The sequence below is a fragment of the Battus philenor genome, unplaced genomic scaffold (genome assembly GCF_028537555.1).
Source record: "Battus philenor isolate CCGP_79_NKW_IND1 unplaced genomic scaffold, ilBatPhil1.0.hap1 SCAF_27, whole genome shotgun sequence".
Taxonomy (NCBI): Eukaryota; Metazoa; Arthropoda; class Insecta; order Lepidoptera; family Papilionidae; genus Battus; species Battus philenor.
The window spans coordinates 1,280,143-1,298,442 of record NW_027181690.1 but is presented as its reverse complement, the minus strand read 5'-3'; the positions used below and the strand labels follow the sequence as shown (position 1 = coordinate 1,298,442).

At 35.9% G+C, this 18,300-nt stretch overlaps 1 protein-coding gene across 1 annotated transcript; it reads right to left on the bottom strand.

Moving 5' to 3' along the window:
• Positions 1 to 2,424: 2,424 nt before the first annotated feature.
• Positions 2,425 to 18,150, bottom strand: LOC137925406 (trafficking protein particle complex subunit 12). Its single transcript, XM_068768838.1, has 11 exons — positions 17,965 to 18,150; positions 17,616 to 17,869; positions 15,255 to 15,335; positions 14,243 to 14,323; positions 11,468 to 11,648; positions 9,904 to 10,061; positions 8,084 to 8,227; positions 6,418 to 6,564; positions 5,254 to 5,420; positions 4,370 to 4,493; positions 2,425 to 3,577 (listed from the first exon to the last, which is right to left on the bottom strand). Exons 1-11 carry the CDS (start codon positions 18,092 to 18,094, stop codon positions 3,329 to 3,331), a joined length of 1,716 nt encoding a protein of 571 aa, XP_068624939.1. The 5' UTR covers positions 18,095 to 18,150; the 3' UTR covers positions 2,425 to 3,328.
• Between the last annotated feature and the right edge of the window lie 150 nt (positions 18,151 to 18,300).

Genomic DNA, 18,300 nt, shown 5'->3' with positions numbered 1-18,300 from the left:
ACCGGTCCTTAGGGATCCTTCGCCCTGGTCATTAACATCGATCCTGTAAGACATAATAAGCAGTCGTTCATTGTATTGAGAGAGACCTCAACTGTTACTTTAGTATTTTGGAAATTTAACTAAGTTATCATATATGTGGGATCTTAGTTGATTCTCGTATATTTTTTAAATTATTGACTCGACCGTGCGATGTCCTTTTGTTGAACTACCCGCGAAAAACGATAGCGGGTCAATCGACTACCAACGCCATCTGTTGGCGATGTTCGAAGTTAGTGTTTCATGTTCCGCCATCATTGACAAAACTGCGTAATTTCTTATTGAGCTAAAGAATATTGCAATTAGTTTCTTTTAAAATTATTGGGATTGAACGCAAAATGGCATCGCATTTTGCATTTCAAAATGGAAAGCATCTAATGTTTATAGTGTATTACAAACAAAAGCAATGCATAGCATGTACATATGTATATTGGTATTGACAAATAGAAGTTCTGTGATTAAGCTAGAATTTGTTTCGTAATTTTATAGTTGGAACAAATAAATATTTAAATCGATTAAGCGTTTTAGTTTCCTCGTCCAATGTGCTTGAAAAACTTGTCGTTTCAGCCCACATAAGCCCACTGCAGGGCATAGGTCTATCCCAAAGATATATATTGAGGGATTTACCATAATCACCACCCTTTGCAGGCGGGTTGACAATCGCAGTATTATGATACGCAGAGGTCGCTGCTATCGATCCTTTGAAAACTAAATCTGAAAAGCCTATATAATTAATAATGCAGTGTGAATTATACAAGAATGTATCCTGTGAACCGAACCTGCTGTTCAAATTTATGCCTAATTTACTATTTTCTATTATTAGTTCCGGTTTATTCAAATCTGTTACGGTAGTGACGTCACAATATTTTTAATTTCTTTTTTTTTACTGACTTGATGTATATAGTAACATTGATATTTAAACGTATTTAATTAAATTTAAATTGTTACGGTATTATTTATAAAGTAATCAACTTTATACATGATTTGGACATTCTATGTGAGAACTCCGATTTTTTTAAATCGATAGTCGAAGCATTTGACTATTTTCTCTGGTGACGAAGTCTACTATGGTACATGCCTGCCTAAAAGAAACCTATTCAGTCTTGTCTTGAAGACTCCTAAGTTATAATTGTCTGGAAACAATGACGCCGGTTGGTTGTTCGCACTGGTAAAGTATTAGCAAAACGCTTAGAGCGGGTGGAAGGAATTTCAACCGTGTACGGATGTTGTAAATCTGGAAAAATTGTACAAAAACGCCTGTGAAGCGTTATTCAAACATTGTACGGAACCCACAGCAATTGGGAGCTCTTTTTGAAAATATAGTTTATTCAATGGTTTGAAGTACCTTTTAGTAAGTAAGTACAGATTATATTTTATTGCTTTATAAGTTACTGCGTGTTAATTTTAAAATCTGATTTTTTAATATATATAAGTGCTAAAACAAAATATTAGTGTGAAAAGAGTGCGTGTATTACTTGAAATAAAGATTTTAAACATAAAAAAAATATTAATTTTATAATCACGACAGTATTACCTCTATTTGGAACGCCCTCTATTAACTTCGACATAAATTAAACAATTTATTAAAAATAAAATAAAACATAAATAAAACTTCAACACTTCTTCACATATATGTATAATCAATATACTTACAATTTTAAAACGAGGATCAAATTTAATTAAATGATTTAATTTTATATAATAAGAATACATTTGGCACAATGTGCAGACACAAGCGTTTTGATTATGCATCAGCTATAAATTTTAAATCACCTACACAAATATGACATGAGAAATCCCCGCGTTATAAGGGGGAAAATCGTTATAAGAGATATAATCGCGTAATATGAAAACGCGTTATAAGAGTACCGTACTATAGAGGGACAACCGCTACTGCGTCTATACTTAGATAAAGACCTAACTATCTACAATCTGCTTGCGTAGAATACATTGCATGAAGGAGCCCAGAAGACTTGGTGAAGCTGGTTGTAATGTGTGTGTGTGGGGGGAGGGGGGAGAATGACCAGAGGACGTTCACCTACTCTCTAATCTGAAGCCATTACAAAAGCCTACAACACCACTGTATACTTATTAAGTTCCACAAAATAGAACAGCCTGGAAAGAGATGGAAGCAGTAACATACTTGTTTTACCACGACCTTCAGATATGAGGAAACGAAGAAGAATTATACAAAGAGTATAAGACCAAATGTTTGACCATGATGAGAAACTTGACCCATTTAGAACTGTAAAGAAATGCTTGTAACCTTGGGTTTTGGGACAAACTTTCTATGTTCTAAAATCATCAAAACTTTTTTATTTATCAAGCAATTATTGTTAAAATTTCAGAAACTGCTTAAAAAGACGCACTTCAGCTATTATTAAAACATAATAATTATTATAAAATATACAAAGCAGGATACGATGTAGGAGATAGGTGGTTAAGTAAAAGTTCGTCTAACGTATAAGAAACACTGCATTCAATATTGCTAGACGGTTTGATTCTTTTCTAGCTTGCTGCTACGCTTCCTTCTTTGATTGCTTCATTCGGCTTCTTTATTTTACCGCTATACATCTTGCGTAGTACAACTTGTGGGTGACTGAACCAGCATAGGTCTGCGTGTAGGTACTATGCGAGTGAGACAGCACTAGGAATTATTGTTTGACGTATTGGTTCATGGCCAATCCCAAAGACGTATTAAAGCACATTTAAAGACAGAGTGAGAATACGGGTTGCTTCGTGATCTCTGTACCAGATGGAACACGGAACACGTGAAAACTCGTAGACCGCTCACGAGTTTAATGTGTTAACAGGGTGTATCTCTGAGAATGTAATAAGCCTTCAATCACTCAACGAGTCATTAAAATGGATATTTCCTTTAAGTGATTGAATGAGAAATGAGACTAAAAAAAAACCGACATACCCAAGCAGATTTGGAAAGTTAGTAGCAGTGGGTAGGCCATATCGCAGTACACATGGCCACCAGGATCCAAAGGTTTTGGTGTAAAGACCAAGGGCAGACAATCGCTGCAAGAGATTTTATTGACAAAGACATTCGAATATTATGAATGAAGCCATCTTCCAACCGGTTCCTTTAAGAATCTATGGTGGAAGCCTCCCATCAAAGATCAGAACGATGACAGCTACCAGCTACTTCCAGCGACCTTGACTAAGTCGTCGATCCTAGTGATGGGTCTACCCACGCCAAATATACCTAAACACATTTTAAATAAGCAATAATAAGCGCTGTCTGCTGGACATCAATTTCAAATGATGATGATATTCTGATCATCTAACCGAGCTTCAAACATTCCAGAACATTCGGTATGGTGTCACTCTTGTGTTTGCACAGCATCCGTAGAAGGTTGAGCTTCTTCTCGTTAGTCTTGGATGACTCCAGCTCGTAGAGAGTGCAGAGGTTGACGAGGAGACTCTCATTAAGTCCTCTCTCAGGATCAGAGTTGATTGCCTTCTGGAGGACAGCGATCGCCTCCTTCAAACGACCCATGTACAGGAGACAGACTGCCAGATTGTTTGCTACCTGTAGATAAATATCATTTATATACAGGGTGAAGGCTTATAGATGTCCTTCCCTGCTTTTTATTGGCCTATTAATTTTATGTTAATCATATTTTAGAATGTTCACCTTATGCAGGGTGATTATAAAGAGTTTTTTGCAGAAAAAATAGCCATGCATTCATTTCAAAGTTTTTATACCTATACTGTCAACTCTATGTACATATATATACCGATGTGATCAAAAAGTAAAGTGAAATTGTCATTTATAACTTTGCATTAGAAAAGTAGATATTTTTTTTTCGTAGGTTAGTATGCCAGTCTATAACATTTGCCAAGCGTCCGTTTGACAAAAGTTGATATGTCATTTGGCTCAGTCCAAACCATTTTGAAGGATGTTTTGTGTAGACATTTGGAAAGAGACAATCGGCTAATTTCGGCTTCGTAGAGCGCTATCTCTGTCGCTCGAAGTGTCATTTGCTTATATTGATAAATATTTTTACAGTTGTAATTTTCCAAAATAATTAAATACCTAACCATAATGTGAACATGTTTTTTATTTAATTTTACCTCAACCTAAAGCCACCACTTATAGAAAAATTGGTGTATTTTATACAAAGAAAAAATATGATTATCAAAAGAGGCAAATGATACTTGTTGTAACAGCTCCTAATAGATACCGGACTGTTTGTATTTCGTGCGACAGAGATAGCGCTCTATGAAGCCTAAAATTAGCCGATTGTCTCTTTCCAAAGGCCAATGTGCATTATTTATCGCTGAGTACTGTATATATATAGTAAAATAAAATATATCTTACCATGATATTAGTTGGTTCCTGTTCAGCCGCCCTGACAAAGTTATTATAAGCCTCCTGGTACTTGCCGTGGGCTATGTCTATTAAACCAAGATCCACATACTCCCGTACATCCGGAGTTGGACATCTAAAAATATATAGAAAATAACCTATGTAATAATATTGCTACATAAAAAGCCGCCATATGTGAAAGTTCCCGCGGACGTCGTCACAACGCTCAACCGTTTGCTCGTCTCGCCCACTCGTCTCGCTCACTCGCACGGCGTGCACTATACGCGCTCTTGCTTGCGCCTTGGCATGTAGCCAAGGCGCAGCACGTGCGCCCGCGTCCGTTGCAGTTCTCGGGGAGTCGGATTTGAACTAGGGAACGATGCGCAACCGCTCGTAGGCGCATTATTCATTTTCCGGGCACAAATTATGTTAATTATTCAATAAACGTTTTTCCACATCACACCTGTAATATTACGAGTCGAGTTCGTGGCATGTCATCATGCCACTTTGAACACTCGTCTCTGCTACAATTGCCACTTAGTCGCGGAATTTTGGTCACAAAAAATTCTCGAAGAACCCATGCAAGGTTCAGATGTATCATCACCTTATTTAGAGTGATTTGCATCACTCATGGGTAGGACAGAAGTGTTGGACTTGTTTTTTTCTCCTATATTCCACAGATATCAACGTCGTTGCCTTTGTTTTTGCAATTACATATATAATAGCTACATTACATCACCATCAGCGGCGCATCGAAAAGGGAAATTCCACAGAAATATAATTGTTTACATATATCGTGTGAAAGAGAGCGACAATACACCACGGCCTGGTCCAATTCGTCGCTGATGCATAGCACTTGACACATCTGAGAAATTATGAGAACAGATAAAACTTACAGCAGATGTCGAGTTTCCTTAGCATCTTCTAGATGTAGCATAGCAGCTTTCACGTGTCCTGCTAGAAGCCACATGCGACAGAGGGCGCTCGACAGAGCTCTCTTCTGCGTAGGCGAATGTGCTTTCTTTTGAAGGGACACCAGAATCTTACTGGCCAAACGGTAATCCTGTAATAAATATATTTACTGAGAAAAAAAAAGTAAAAATTCTTACAGGGCATAGGGTTGAATAAATAAACCCTGGTGTGGTGAAGTCCTGGATTAGTGTAAAGACCATAGAATTGCAAGCACAGCATACGACGTCCGTCTTATAGCTGATGGAATCTGAAGATACGGTCGTGTAGTTGCTTGAAATTGACCAGAGAAACAGAGAATCACCCGGAGAGAAATGATCAGAGCTCGAAGAGTTTTTTTTATGGCCCCCGCTATTGTGGACCTATCCTTCCACCCCCTATTTAATTGGGAACAGGGTTTTGTATTTCTTAATAATTTTTTCACTTGAATTTTTCTTGTCTTTCATAGTACACAATATCTTTTTTCCTCCTTCTATCATTCTAAAATTCCATCTTCCTTTCTCAATCATTCCATTCATTTCGTACATTCTCAAACACTTCAGTTATTCATTCCTATTACAGTATCACAGTTTTAATTGGTTTAATTGTTTTCCCGTGTACATCAATTTTATAACGGATTTATTTTACAACTTTTTTTTGAGCTCGAAGAGTGACTCTTCTGAAATGGCAGTAAGCTCATATCAATCGACAGCCTGTGGCGCCGAATGGTTCACGAGAGCCGATAGTCGCTGGATTTGAGCTAAACCAGTGATGGCATTTATCACCACGGTGAACGGTTTGGCGCTGCCCGCATTCGTTAACTTCCTGAAACCTTGACCATGTGATTGGTCTACCGGCTTGTAGTCGCCACTTGCCAGCCTTTCGATCGTTGCCTGCATGAAAATTGATCACAGTTGTAAACATACGTAACATTGTCTGAAAAGCTTCAAGGGAGTAAATGTATAGATAATTTTTAAGTAATTTCAAATCACCCGGTATCCCACTGGGAGGCGTGGGATTCACATTTCGAAACACTGTTTTATAATCTACTACTAGTAAAAACAATTGACAGATGCATATTTTCTATAAATAAATAAATAAATTATAAATACCTTCAAAGCGATTGCACAGTTGACTATGGAATGCAGTACCCTGGTCTTTCTTCCAGACCACAGCCTGATGGACTCCGTTTTATCTTGGTCCGAACTCAAGGATCCAGTTCCATCTTCAGTTTTACCTTGTCTAAGATTCGATAGCATCTGAAAAACAATATCTAATTCAAATTCAAAATATATTTATTCATTTGAACATAAGCTACCACCGTTATCACTAGATGCTAAATAAAATAACAAAAAAAATGCTATAATAAGATATGTTTAATAATATACTTTTAATTTTAGGTTTAAAACTAAGAAACGGAAGGCCTTAAGGTATCTTGTGGAACCTTATTATATACTACAACTACACTTATACTTAAGAAGAATTTAACTTTTTGCAGAAGAAATTAAGACAAAAGTTTCTGTTCTCTTCAATATTAAAGCAGATAAATTTTCGTGGACTAATTTCAGCCCATAGACTTGTGGGATTTGCGATCCCAGTGTGGTATTATGGGACTTAAGACGCTTCTATCCATCCTCCGACTTGTTTGTGAGTAGTGGTAATCATATATAATTAATTTCACAAAGTATGATTTATACAAGACAGCGTGCGCGCGCGCGATTGCAGAGCAGTCGTGCTTTGGCAGCCATAGTACGCACACGTCGCGCCGAGAACGTCGCTTTTACTCAACTCTATTCTTTTGTTAATTCTTTTATCTCAATTAGTCTTTGTTAGGTCGATGATTTTTAATAACAATTTGTTTGTTTTCTTTAAATAATAATAAGTGATCCGCGACAACTTGTGTTAAATTCAACAACCTACCCTCAAGTGGAATTATGGATACGGAATGGAATGATCAGGAGGATGTTCCTCACCTTCTTCCGTCAGATTTTCCTCATCCCCCTCTGCCTCTGATATATATACATATATATATATACATATAAACCAATACCTCGCTTTGATAGTTTCGTTTTAAGTTTTTTTCGAAGTTGCGTCGCTGCTTAATTAGTACTAATTTTCACTGTGCGTCGTTACATTTTCGAGGTTACGTTGTTTTGGGTTCGAGACTATAATTTTTTTTGAAATTTTCTTTGTTTTTCTAAAGATGGCAACACCTTTGTTTTTAATTGCCATGCCATCAAAACTCGGGAATTCCCTTTCAAATTTAAAAGTCAACGCAATTTGAATACAGTTTTATTTTCACTTTTGCTTTTGTTTTGCTTATTTTAAGATTTCAGTTTCAATTACGTAGTGTCTTGTGCTTTTTTTTAAAAGAGAATAATAAATTTATATAATTTTTACGTGTTGTTTCTGGTTACAAAAAAGGTAAGTATTATTCCAATTTATTTATTGGAGGGGTTATTTTTTTTAATTTATTATATATAATTAAATGTTTAATATGTCAATTTCCTTTTTAAAAAGTAGTATTTTCGTGACCTTGAAACCTATCTTCGATGTTTACCCGGTTTGCTATAGAAAATCTTAATTCACTTAACGGCGTTTCAATATGCGTCCTGTTTTTTTGGAACGTAACCACGACGCAAAGTGAGGTATAGGTGTATATATATATATATATATATATATATATATATATGTATATTTATATGTATATACGATCTCTTCCAGTTTAGCGCGCAGTAATCTATTGAAGTAGGAAGATAATATATTATACGAATTTACCTTTCGTATGATATCCAACATGGCATAAAGTCGATCGGTAGCTTCTTCTGGCTTGCCAACATGCCCTGGTAGCTCAGCTACCAGCAGCCTCAAAGAGAACGGCACCAAACTGCCGGTTCGATTCTCATATGTGTCAGGATAGAACTGAAGGCACAGATAATAAATATCAATATATCGGCATGGTCAAGTTTTAATAGATTCACAGTGTCTTGAACATGTCAGTCAGTCTGAAGCAACTTTAGTTTTTTCGATTCAAATGTTATTACGTAAAATTTGCATATATATAAGATAATTAAAATAAAAAAATAGGAAATCAAAAACATCACGCGCCGGCGCGAGACCGGCACTGCGAAAGGAATTATCTCTATCAGTGCCGGGTCTGACGGTTTTTGGCACTAATATTGCAAGCACAATAAAAAAGCTAACTAAAAACCAAACAAATTAGAACGTTCAAGCGCAGTGCTGACACATTAGCATGCTACTTTGCACGATGCCGGCGCCGTACTGTCTCAAAGTTGGAAAAGGACCAATACTCAGCCACCCCCGCACATGCAGTGGTAGTCGTGCAATAAAATGCACCGCCCGCTAGCCCGCTGATAAATGCGTATGCGGCAAACAACGCGAATCACACATCGCCACCGTCAAACTACTCAACACGTGTTTCACTCCTCCACGGGGCATCTTCAGGAGTTATGTTACACCGATTAGTGCCAAACACAGGACGTACATTGGAGTCAACTCTGTGTTTGGCACTAATCGGTGTGGCATGGCTCCTGAGGATGCCCCGTTGAGGGGTAACGCCTGATTCCATTAAATCATAAAAGTTATTCGGTAAATATCTCGCGCCGGCGCGATACCGGCAACAAAGTTGATAAAATCACATATTACTCTAATCAAAAACTAATTTATATTTCTTTATAAAATATAATTTCTTCTTATTTATTCTTCCAAATATCAATTTCATCACCTTCAAAGTTATCCCCGTCCCCTTTCAACTACATATATATGAATATATATACGGTACAAATTCCATTTTTATTTTAATTTTCGTCTGTACGTCTTTCTGTTTGTTCGGGCTATTCTCTGAAATAGCTGGACCTGGATTTTAACAGGACTTAGTAAATTAGGCTACTTTTATTCCAGAAAAATTCTTAAAATAAAATATAATTTGAACGTGAACTACCCTTTATAAGTGCTATTATCTTTTCCTTACTATGGTTGTCTGTAAGAGATTGCCTTGAGTGATAAGACCGCCCATTGTACTTTTCTGTATATTGTTATATCTGTATATTATGTATCTTATCGTGTACAATAAAGAATATTAAATAAATTAAAGAAATGAATAAATAATTTCTTTATTTATTCTTCCAAATATCAATTTCATCACCTACAAAGTTATCCCAGACTCATTTTAACTATATGTATATAAATATAGTACATTCGTATATACAACTCCGGAATTTTTTTAAAAAAATTTTCCTCTGTATGTCTGCCTGTTTGTTCGGACTAATCTCTAAAATAGTTGTACCTGGATTTTGACAGGACTTATACCGGCAGATTTCTGATTAAAAAAAAGAATAAATTGAGCTACTTTCATTCTATAAAAATTCTTAAACAAAAATGATACTAAATGTTTTTTGTCGAATTCCACGTGAACGAAGTCGCGGGTATGGCTAGTATAGAATATTAAGCCCACTAAACCAAAAGGTGGTATAAATAACGAAATAAAAATGTAATTATTAGTTGTACATAATAGATAAAAGTTATGTCGACATAGGATTATGGGTTAAAAATGATATCAGTATAAACATAATATATACCTGATAAAACATATCCGGTTTGCTGAAATCACCAAACGGTTCAGCCTCTTTGACTAACGGCTCGTGCATTTTAATTCTGAGCATCACCGCGAAACGCGTTAGCCACAACTGCAAGGAGCGTGGGGTGTGTTTTGTGGGACGATGCATTCTACCAAAACCTGGAATACATGTGCATCATCACAACAGACACACTGGGCTGTTTAACAGTGTCCGTGCGGCGGTAGCAATATCACGTCACACACGTGCGTGTATCACACGGACGAGACTCAAGACGCGATCGCAAGGTTCATCGATGTGGAATACGGCAACCGCACAACCTGATGATGCCAATATGGAGCAGAAATCTGAAGGTTACACGAAACGTAATCTTAAAACTGGACATTGTTAAGGCGTTAAGATAGAATAAGAGTCTTACTTTTTTACCTAAACTTAACATGAAAACTAACAAAGGGACTAATATATAGCTACTTCCGCTATGCAGCGGTAGTCGTGCAATGAAATGCACCGCCCGCCAGCCCGCCGATAAATGTGCATGCGGCAAACAATGCGAAACACAACTACCACCGTTAATCTACTCTACACGTGTTACGGGGCATCCTCAGGAGATGTTACATCGACCATTGCCAAACACCGAGTAATCTCCGTCCTATGGCTATGGCTATATTCGAAAGTTGATGGGCGCTGTTAGCCGTTTTGGCTTTTACAGCTTCATCGGACTCAGGGCTCGCGGATCCGAAATCCGCGAGCTAATAAACTAAAAAAAAATTTACGTCAGAATCTCCGTTCGTCAACGCTCTGCCATTTATATGCTACCTCCCCCCACTACCACTAATAGTCACGTGAGCAAATTTTTTTTTGCTTAGCGTACGCGTAAGCTTTAAGCGATTTTACATGACTACTGCTGCATAGCGGAAGTAGCTATATATTAATCCCTTTCTTAGTTAAGATGCACTTCCGCGAGTTAACACCTGAATCTATTAGATTAACATGCATAAATGTAAAATGAAGACAAGGACGCTAATGTCTGTGGAACATAGATCATAGTAATAATAATAATACGATGACGTAAGCGACCACGACTCGGAGCCGTAGATCATCAAAAACACACTGGTGATTTCAACTTATTATTTGATCACTGTCTTATATAGCCGCTGCACCTAGTGTCTATAAGGAAAAATTGGTGAAGAATAATATACATATGACAATTTTTTTATATAGATACTAGCTGATCTTGCAAACGTTGTTTTGCAAAAAAAAATTGATATTTTAATTTACAAATAAAAAATAAGGGTTGATCGTAGAGGGGTGAAAATTTAAGTTTGTATGTATTTTTGTATGCTGTATCATAAAAAAATAAAAACCAAAAAAATTGTCTAAAAAATTAAAAATAAAATTTAGGGGTGGACCACCCTTACCACTTAGGGGTATGGAAAATAGATAGTAGCCGATTCTCAGACCTACTGAATACGCATATTAAATTTGGTAAAAATCAGTCAAGCCGTTTCAGAGGAGTTCAAGTTCGAACATCGTGACACGAGAATTTTATATATTAGAGGTATCTTACCCTGACCAGCTGCAGCTAACAAAGTGGCAGTAAGGTTGACTGCTGCCCTCAGGTAACCTGTACGGAGGAGCTCCCTCAGTCCGGCTTCATCTCTACTCACATGTTCAGCTCTTACCACTCCTCGACTACCCGCCGAACTCACTCCAAGATATTTAACCGCGACCTCTTGTAGCGCATCTGCCTGTGTATAATTATTTACACATTTTACACTCTTACTTTTTTTTTGTATATAGACAAAGACACCTTTAAATTAGAGCCTTTTTTACTGGACTTTTTTTAGCCACTTCCGCACATGCAGTGGTAGTCGTGCAATGAAATGCACCGCCCGCCAGCCCGCTGATAAATGCGTATGCGGCAAACAATGCGAATCACACAACCGCCACCACCAAATTACTCGACACGTGTTTCACCCCTCCACGGGGCATCTTCAGGAGTTATGTTACACCGATTAGTGCCAAACACAAAAGCACTCTGTGTTTTTCATTGCAGGTCTACCACTGCATGTACGGAAGTGACTAAATATTGGTCCTTTTCTTACTTAGGATGGACTTCCGCGAGGTAACGCCTGATTCCATTAAATATTTGTACTTTTTTTAATGGACGCCTGGGAATGGTGGGCCCAGGCAGTGCCAGACTTCTACTGTCTAAAACACCCCTTCGTCGGCTCTTTTACAATACACTCTTAGTTGCCTTTTGTACACCTCCAGACGTAACAACAGAGTGATATACACCATTACCACGCTTTGCGTCGTTTCGTTTTGCGTTACTTTCGAAATTTCGTCGCTGCTTAATTAGTACTAATTTTCACTGTGCGTCGTTAGATTTTCGAGGTTGCGTTGTTTTGGGTTCGAGAGTTAAATTTTTTTTTATTTTTTTTTCTATAAGACGGCAACACTTTTTTCTAATTGCGCCATGCCATCAAAACTCGGGGATTCCCTTTCTAACTAAAAATCAACGCAATTTGAATACAGTTTTATTTTCACTTTGTTTTGCTAATTTTGGAGTTCAGTTTCAATTACGTAGTGTGTTGTAATGTAGTGTGTTGTGCTTTTGATAAAAGAAAAGAATAAAGTTATATAAATTTTTACGTGTTGTTTCTAATTACAAAAAAAGTAAATATTATTCCAATTTATTTATTGGCAGAGTTTTATTATTTTGGTTTTAAAAATGTTTACTTTGTTGAATTTTCCTTTTAAAAAGTAGTATTTTCGTAACCCTGGAACCTATCTTTGATCTTTACATGGTTTGCTATAGAAAATCTTAATTCACATTGCGGCGTTACAATTTGCGTCGTGTTTTTTTGGAACGTAACCACGACGCAAAGCGAGATATTGGTGTAGAGATAATCAGTATATATTGTATATAGCAGGGGTGAACAACACGCGGTCCTTTAAACATGTTTACTTCATTTTTATTTGCATTTTATTTTACACCATAGATATTAACAAAGAAACAATTTATTTAGAGGTACAAGAGGCAGTCTTATCGCTAGAGTCGATCTCTACCAGACAACCTTTGGAGGGTGATAAGAGACGTGAAGGAGAGGGCAGAGTAGGTACACACAAATACATACAATATGAATGAAAAATAAGGCATAGGAATCCCTAAAAGATATCTATGGGAGGATACATTATTATCACAACGCTTGGCAGGGCGGTTTGAAGATCGTACTGTGGTATTACACACGCTGTTACTCATCCTCTAGAAACTTGTGTGTAATGTACAAAGTGTGAATTATTTTTTTTTATGACCCCCGCTATTGGGGGCCTCTCGTACCCCTATTTATGGTGGGATAGGAACTTTATTAGCAGTTAATTTATTCACTTAATTATTTTATTTTCATTCTCTTCTCTTTCATTCTTCACATAATCTTTCATTCTGTTGTTTGTTCTGTTCTTTTATACCACAATTCTGATTTCTTTCCCTTTTGCTCTGTTTTACCATTCTTTCGTCCTCTTTTCATTTTACATTTTCTTAATTTCTAGTTTTGTTGTATCACATTTTTATCTTTATCTCTATCACAGTTTAATATTATTTATTTTTACATATCTTTTTTGTTTTTGTTTGTTGATGCCTAACTTTTATTTTTTTCTATTGCATATTGTATAATTCTTTTGCAATAACTGAGGAATTCTTTCATGGTTTCTTTTCAGCCTATCAGGGAGGGTATTGTCTCCTCCCTGATTTCAACGCCAGTGTAAATTATTTAAATTTGTGTCAACGGGAATCGAACACGCGACAACAATCGCAAGTTTCAGTACTCTACCGCTGCACTACCACTGCTCATTCCATCACCCTGTATATGCAATTTTATTTCACCGTTACCATATTTCTATATGTTATGATGATTTAGTATATATCTTATATATTCATGGCATTGTTCTTTCTAGACTATTTATATATATACACACACATATATTTGTTCCAATGCCATGTGTGGAATGTTTCCCAACATTCTTCCCAAAATCTTTCAATCTTTGCGTTCAGTTAATTCCTGATTACCTTTGCTTTATTTATTTATTTTTTCAATAATTATCTCTAACTCTTTGGCCACGTACCCTGACTTTTACGTTATGCCAGCAGCTCTAGTTGGCGTACGGTGCAAAAGCTACCTAACTTGAGCTTTAGCTTCAGCAGCCGCGATGGTGGGCCATAATATAAGTCAAGTAGTCTCTTATATCACCCCATCGAACATTTTCCACCTACCTCACCGCTTACAAAACCTGTTAAACATAATTGATATGTATTGTTTTAAATAATAACATTGTTACTCACCAATTCTTCTTCAAACACCACGCCCGGCATGGTGAGAACTTCCCTTTCAGGGAAGAACGATCCCTTAGGCGATGACTGTGCCTGAAAAATTTTCTTTCATCAGTGTTCATAAAGTGAAAAAAAAACTGTGTCAGCCGTTAGAGGCCACTCGAAGGCATAAGCTTCTTCCATAGATCGCCACGATGCCTGACCACATCCAGCGACTACCCGTGACACATGTCTTCGGTCCACCTAGAGGAGGGATCAGCGTCTACCGACGTGATTGCTACTCGGAATCCTTTTGATTACACAAGCGATGTACCCTGCCGCCTGCCAATTCAAACGAGCACTTCTTCGAACTACATCGGTGACCTTGGTTCTTCTGTTCATCCGCTCAGTTCCGAATAGATCTTGCAGCGAAGCTTCTAAGTCTTCTTCATTACTCTCCGAGTGAACTTTAAGTAGCGAACAACGCTAATAGATGTCGCTGGAAGTCAATTACCTCGCACTGTTGGACCCTTATTTGCGTCGGGATCAATAACTAATAAGAATCAAAGGAGACACGATATACAGATGTGAGGGAATAAATATATGTAAGGTTTGAGCTACATAAGGCAAGGTCACTGATATAGCTCGAAGAGTTGCTCGTCTGGAGTACAGTGGGGGCGTAAGATGAACACTTCGGCTGCTGACGCCGAAAGGTTCTCTGGTGGTGACCAGGAGACGGTAGACGCGTTGTAGACGGTAGTTGGAAGATGATATAAGGTCACAGCAAGCCATATACTATAAAAGAAAATTTACTATAGTACCCGGCGATATATATTGCACATCGACCTTTGAAAAGAGACAATCGGCCAATTTCGGCTTCGTAGAGCGTTATCTCTGTCGCACGAAATACAACGACGAGAATACAACGAAGAGATAGTGCACTACGAAGCCGAAATTAGCCGATTGTCTTTTATCGTCGAATATTTATCACTGGGAAATGTAATATAGATAATTTCTTCGAAAAACAATACGCAATGTTACCAACCTTCAGCAATGTCTTCTTTGCTTCCTCGCTAGGTAACCAGGCATCTCTACGCCTTTCTGCTTCTTTGTCAACTGGCTGATTCTAAATTTAAACAAAAGATTGTTTTATTTGCATATACTATATGATATAGGTATAAAACTTCAAATGGGTGAATGTATAGCTAATTTGCTATCTATGTATGGTACACCCTATTGAAAATTAAATTTTAGTTATACTAAATAACATTATAATAATATAATGAAAAAGGCTTTTTTAAAATTCGAACTACTATATTTAAAAAATAATCATTGTCAACTATGCTTGCAGAATTTGTACTACAAATCAAAATAATTTTTAAAAATATATTATTGAAAACTGTTGAATGTTATAGTAATATTTATCAATAATATACTTATAATGTTGGAATTCAAATAATAGCAAAACATATAATACAATAAGTATAAGAATAAATATAAAAAAAAGTTTGCATTGCAATGTTGAGTTGACAGGATCAATGTCACAATGACTTTTACATTAAAAAAAAAATCATTTAAATGTGTATCTGTTTTCAAATGCCACATCTAAATTTAGAAGGATATCCTACAAATTAATGGCTTTGTCTGAAAGACATGTCATGATTTTATAAAACATTTTTTTTAAATATATACATTTTTAACAGTCTAAAAACCTTTTTTATTTTGTTTCCACTTGAAATTATCATAAGTTATTATTTTACATAGGACAAGTAAGAAATACTTTTGTCATTTGATAAATTTAGCAAAAAAATTTTTTTTATTAACAAACAGCTCTTTTGATCTATGTATCAGGATTTAATAAAAAGCACCAGTGTCATTATCACTCTGTGTTTGGCACTAATCAGTGTAACATTACTACTGAGGATGCCCCATGGAGGGTTGGAACAAGTGTTGAATGATTTAAGTGGTAGTTGTATAATTTTCATTGTTTGCTGCATGTACATTTATCAGCGGGCACGCCTTTGGTCCTTTTCTTACTTAGACTTCCGCAAAATAATGCCAGAATCCATTAGATACCAATGTCATATTTACTTAAGACAGTTTTTTTCATATGTTTACAGGCAAATGATGGAGGTGTGGAATGATAGATGTTATATGAGTGTGAGCAGATCTTAGACTCATGACGGTTATTGAGAGTTATTGAGTGAATTGCATTTCTCAAACCAGAGAAACCATGCTGGCATGGTTGCATTGATAAACAGGCTTCATATACCTAGGAATTTAAAATAGATTTGATATTATTATATTTATTCCAGATACAATTATTCTTAACCACTTTAGTATGAGTGTCAACTATAGTCAATAGCCACAGGTGAAAGCCCTGCAAAAACTGAGTGCTACTTACTCTTTAACACACTTGTGATGAGTGTTTTACATTACAAGCTGATACAGATATGCATTATGTTCACCTAATGTTATTATAATAAACTATAATTGCAGAGATAGTTTAAATTTCTTTGTTGATGACTAAAGTCAACACTCAACTATGTGCTTTCATATCATGGGCAACAAGCACAGTTCCAAAATGGTTAGTTTTTTATAGCAAGAAATAATAAAAGACCTTTCTTAAGTAACTAACATATAAATGTATAGCAGAAACTATTTTATATCTATATTTCCTACTTAAATGCAGATGGAATACATTGTCTCACTAGTATAGGCCAGACTTAATTATAAGAAGTTATGGAAGTGACTTCAATAAGTCAATAATAATATAAATTAACAGAAACAAGTAATTTTATCTATCTCGCTTCATTCACGCAACACTATCTTTACACAAATTTGCATCAAATTAACAGCAATCATAGAGTTCAATTAGAAAAAAAATACATTTGCTGTGCTTATAATTGTTTAAAATGTAAGAATAACTGTAAGAAAGATGTAGATCAGGGGTGACCAACTTTTCTAAATGGGCCAATTTCAATTTTAAAATTTTTTGGCGGGCGCATAATGTAACAATTTATTAATCTTTATTTTTAATAAACATCAGAATAAGAGAAAGAGCAAATTTTATGGCAAATTTAAAATAAAAAAGACAAGAATGGATAAATAAATACACTTAAAAATATTATTGAGGAATTAGGCACAGTTTTTCAATACAACTGGATATGTAATATCTACACAGCTTTCTAATTGCCCATCTCTACATTTTTATCAGTACTTGATTATTTCGGTTTAGCATGTACTATAATTTCATTATGATTTATATTTTAATTATATATTAACAAGAGTAAGTAGATAAAACAAATAAAATTTTAGAAAGGCTTAGTAGGTTACACAAAAATGTTTAATGGGCGGCAAGTGGCCTGCAGGCCATGTGTTCTCATCCCTGATATAGGTAGTTTACCTTAATGCTTAACCCATCCAATGCTTCAGTAATTAAAGATGAGGTGGTCATAGCAATCTTATTGGGTCCCAATTGTGGCTCCGGACCTATAGTGTCGAAGAAAGTTGATGGATCTGGCAGACTTGTAGCTGGAATCGCAGTAGAACCACTAACAGTGGGTAAAACACTACCGAAATTCATGTCTTGAGACACTTTTGGTTCTTGGACAAGGGAAGTTGTTGCATTTTGAGAGAAGACATTTATTGTTGTATTAACTGTAACAACGTATGTCTGGTAAGTACTAATAAAACTTTAAAAAATTATATTTAAGAGTCATTTAATACAACAATATGTTCAGACTAAAAAATACCTTCGTTTTCTCCTAGATAAACACTTTGTATCATTTCAGATGGTGATGTTCCGATTTCATCAAAGAACTGTGAAGCGGGCGGTACTTCTGAACTACTAAAGTACTGACTCAATGACGGTTTATTATCCATAATTATTATTTACATTTATTCAACAATTATCAGTATTGATAAAATAATCCAACAGATTTTGTGCGACTGCGTCAAAAGATCAATAATACTGACAATGTCAAAATATTGATAATCACATTAGTTTATTTATGTGAAATATATTAATTATTAAAATTTTAATAGAATTTAAAGCAATCGTTATTGATTAAATTTTATCTTCATTTAAT

Excerpts from the sequence above, each read along its gene's own strand:
- LOC137925406 (XM_068768838.1), bottom strand. The coding sequence starts at position 18,094 with ATGGATAATAAACCGTCATTGAGTCAGTACTTTAGTAGTTCAGAAGTA. Across the intron at positions 10,062-11,467 it reads GTTAGCTGCAGCTGGTCAGG|GTTTTGGTAGAATGCATCGT; the intron begins GTAAGATACCTC and ends CATGTATTCCAG. Across the intron at positions 3,578-4,369 it reads AGGAACCAACTAATATCATG|GTAGCAAACAATCTGGCAGT; the intron begins GTAAGATATATT and ends ATTTATCTACAG.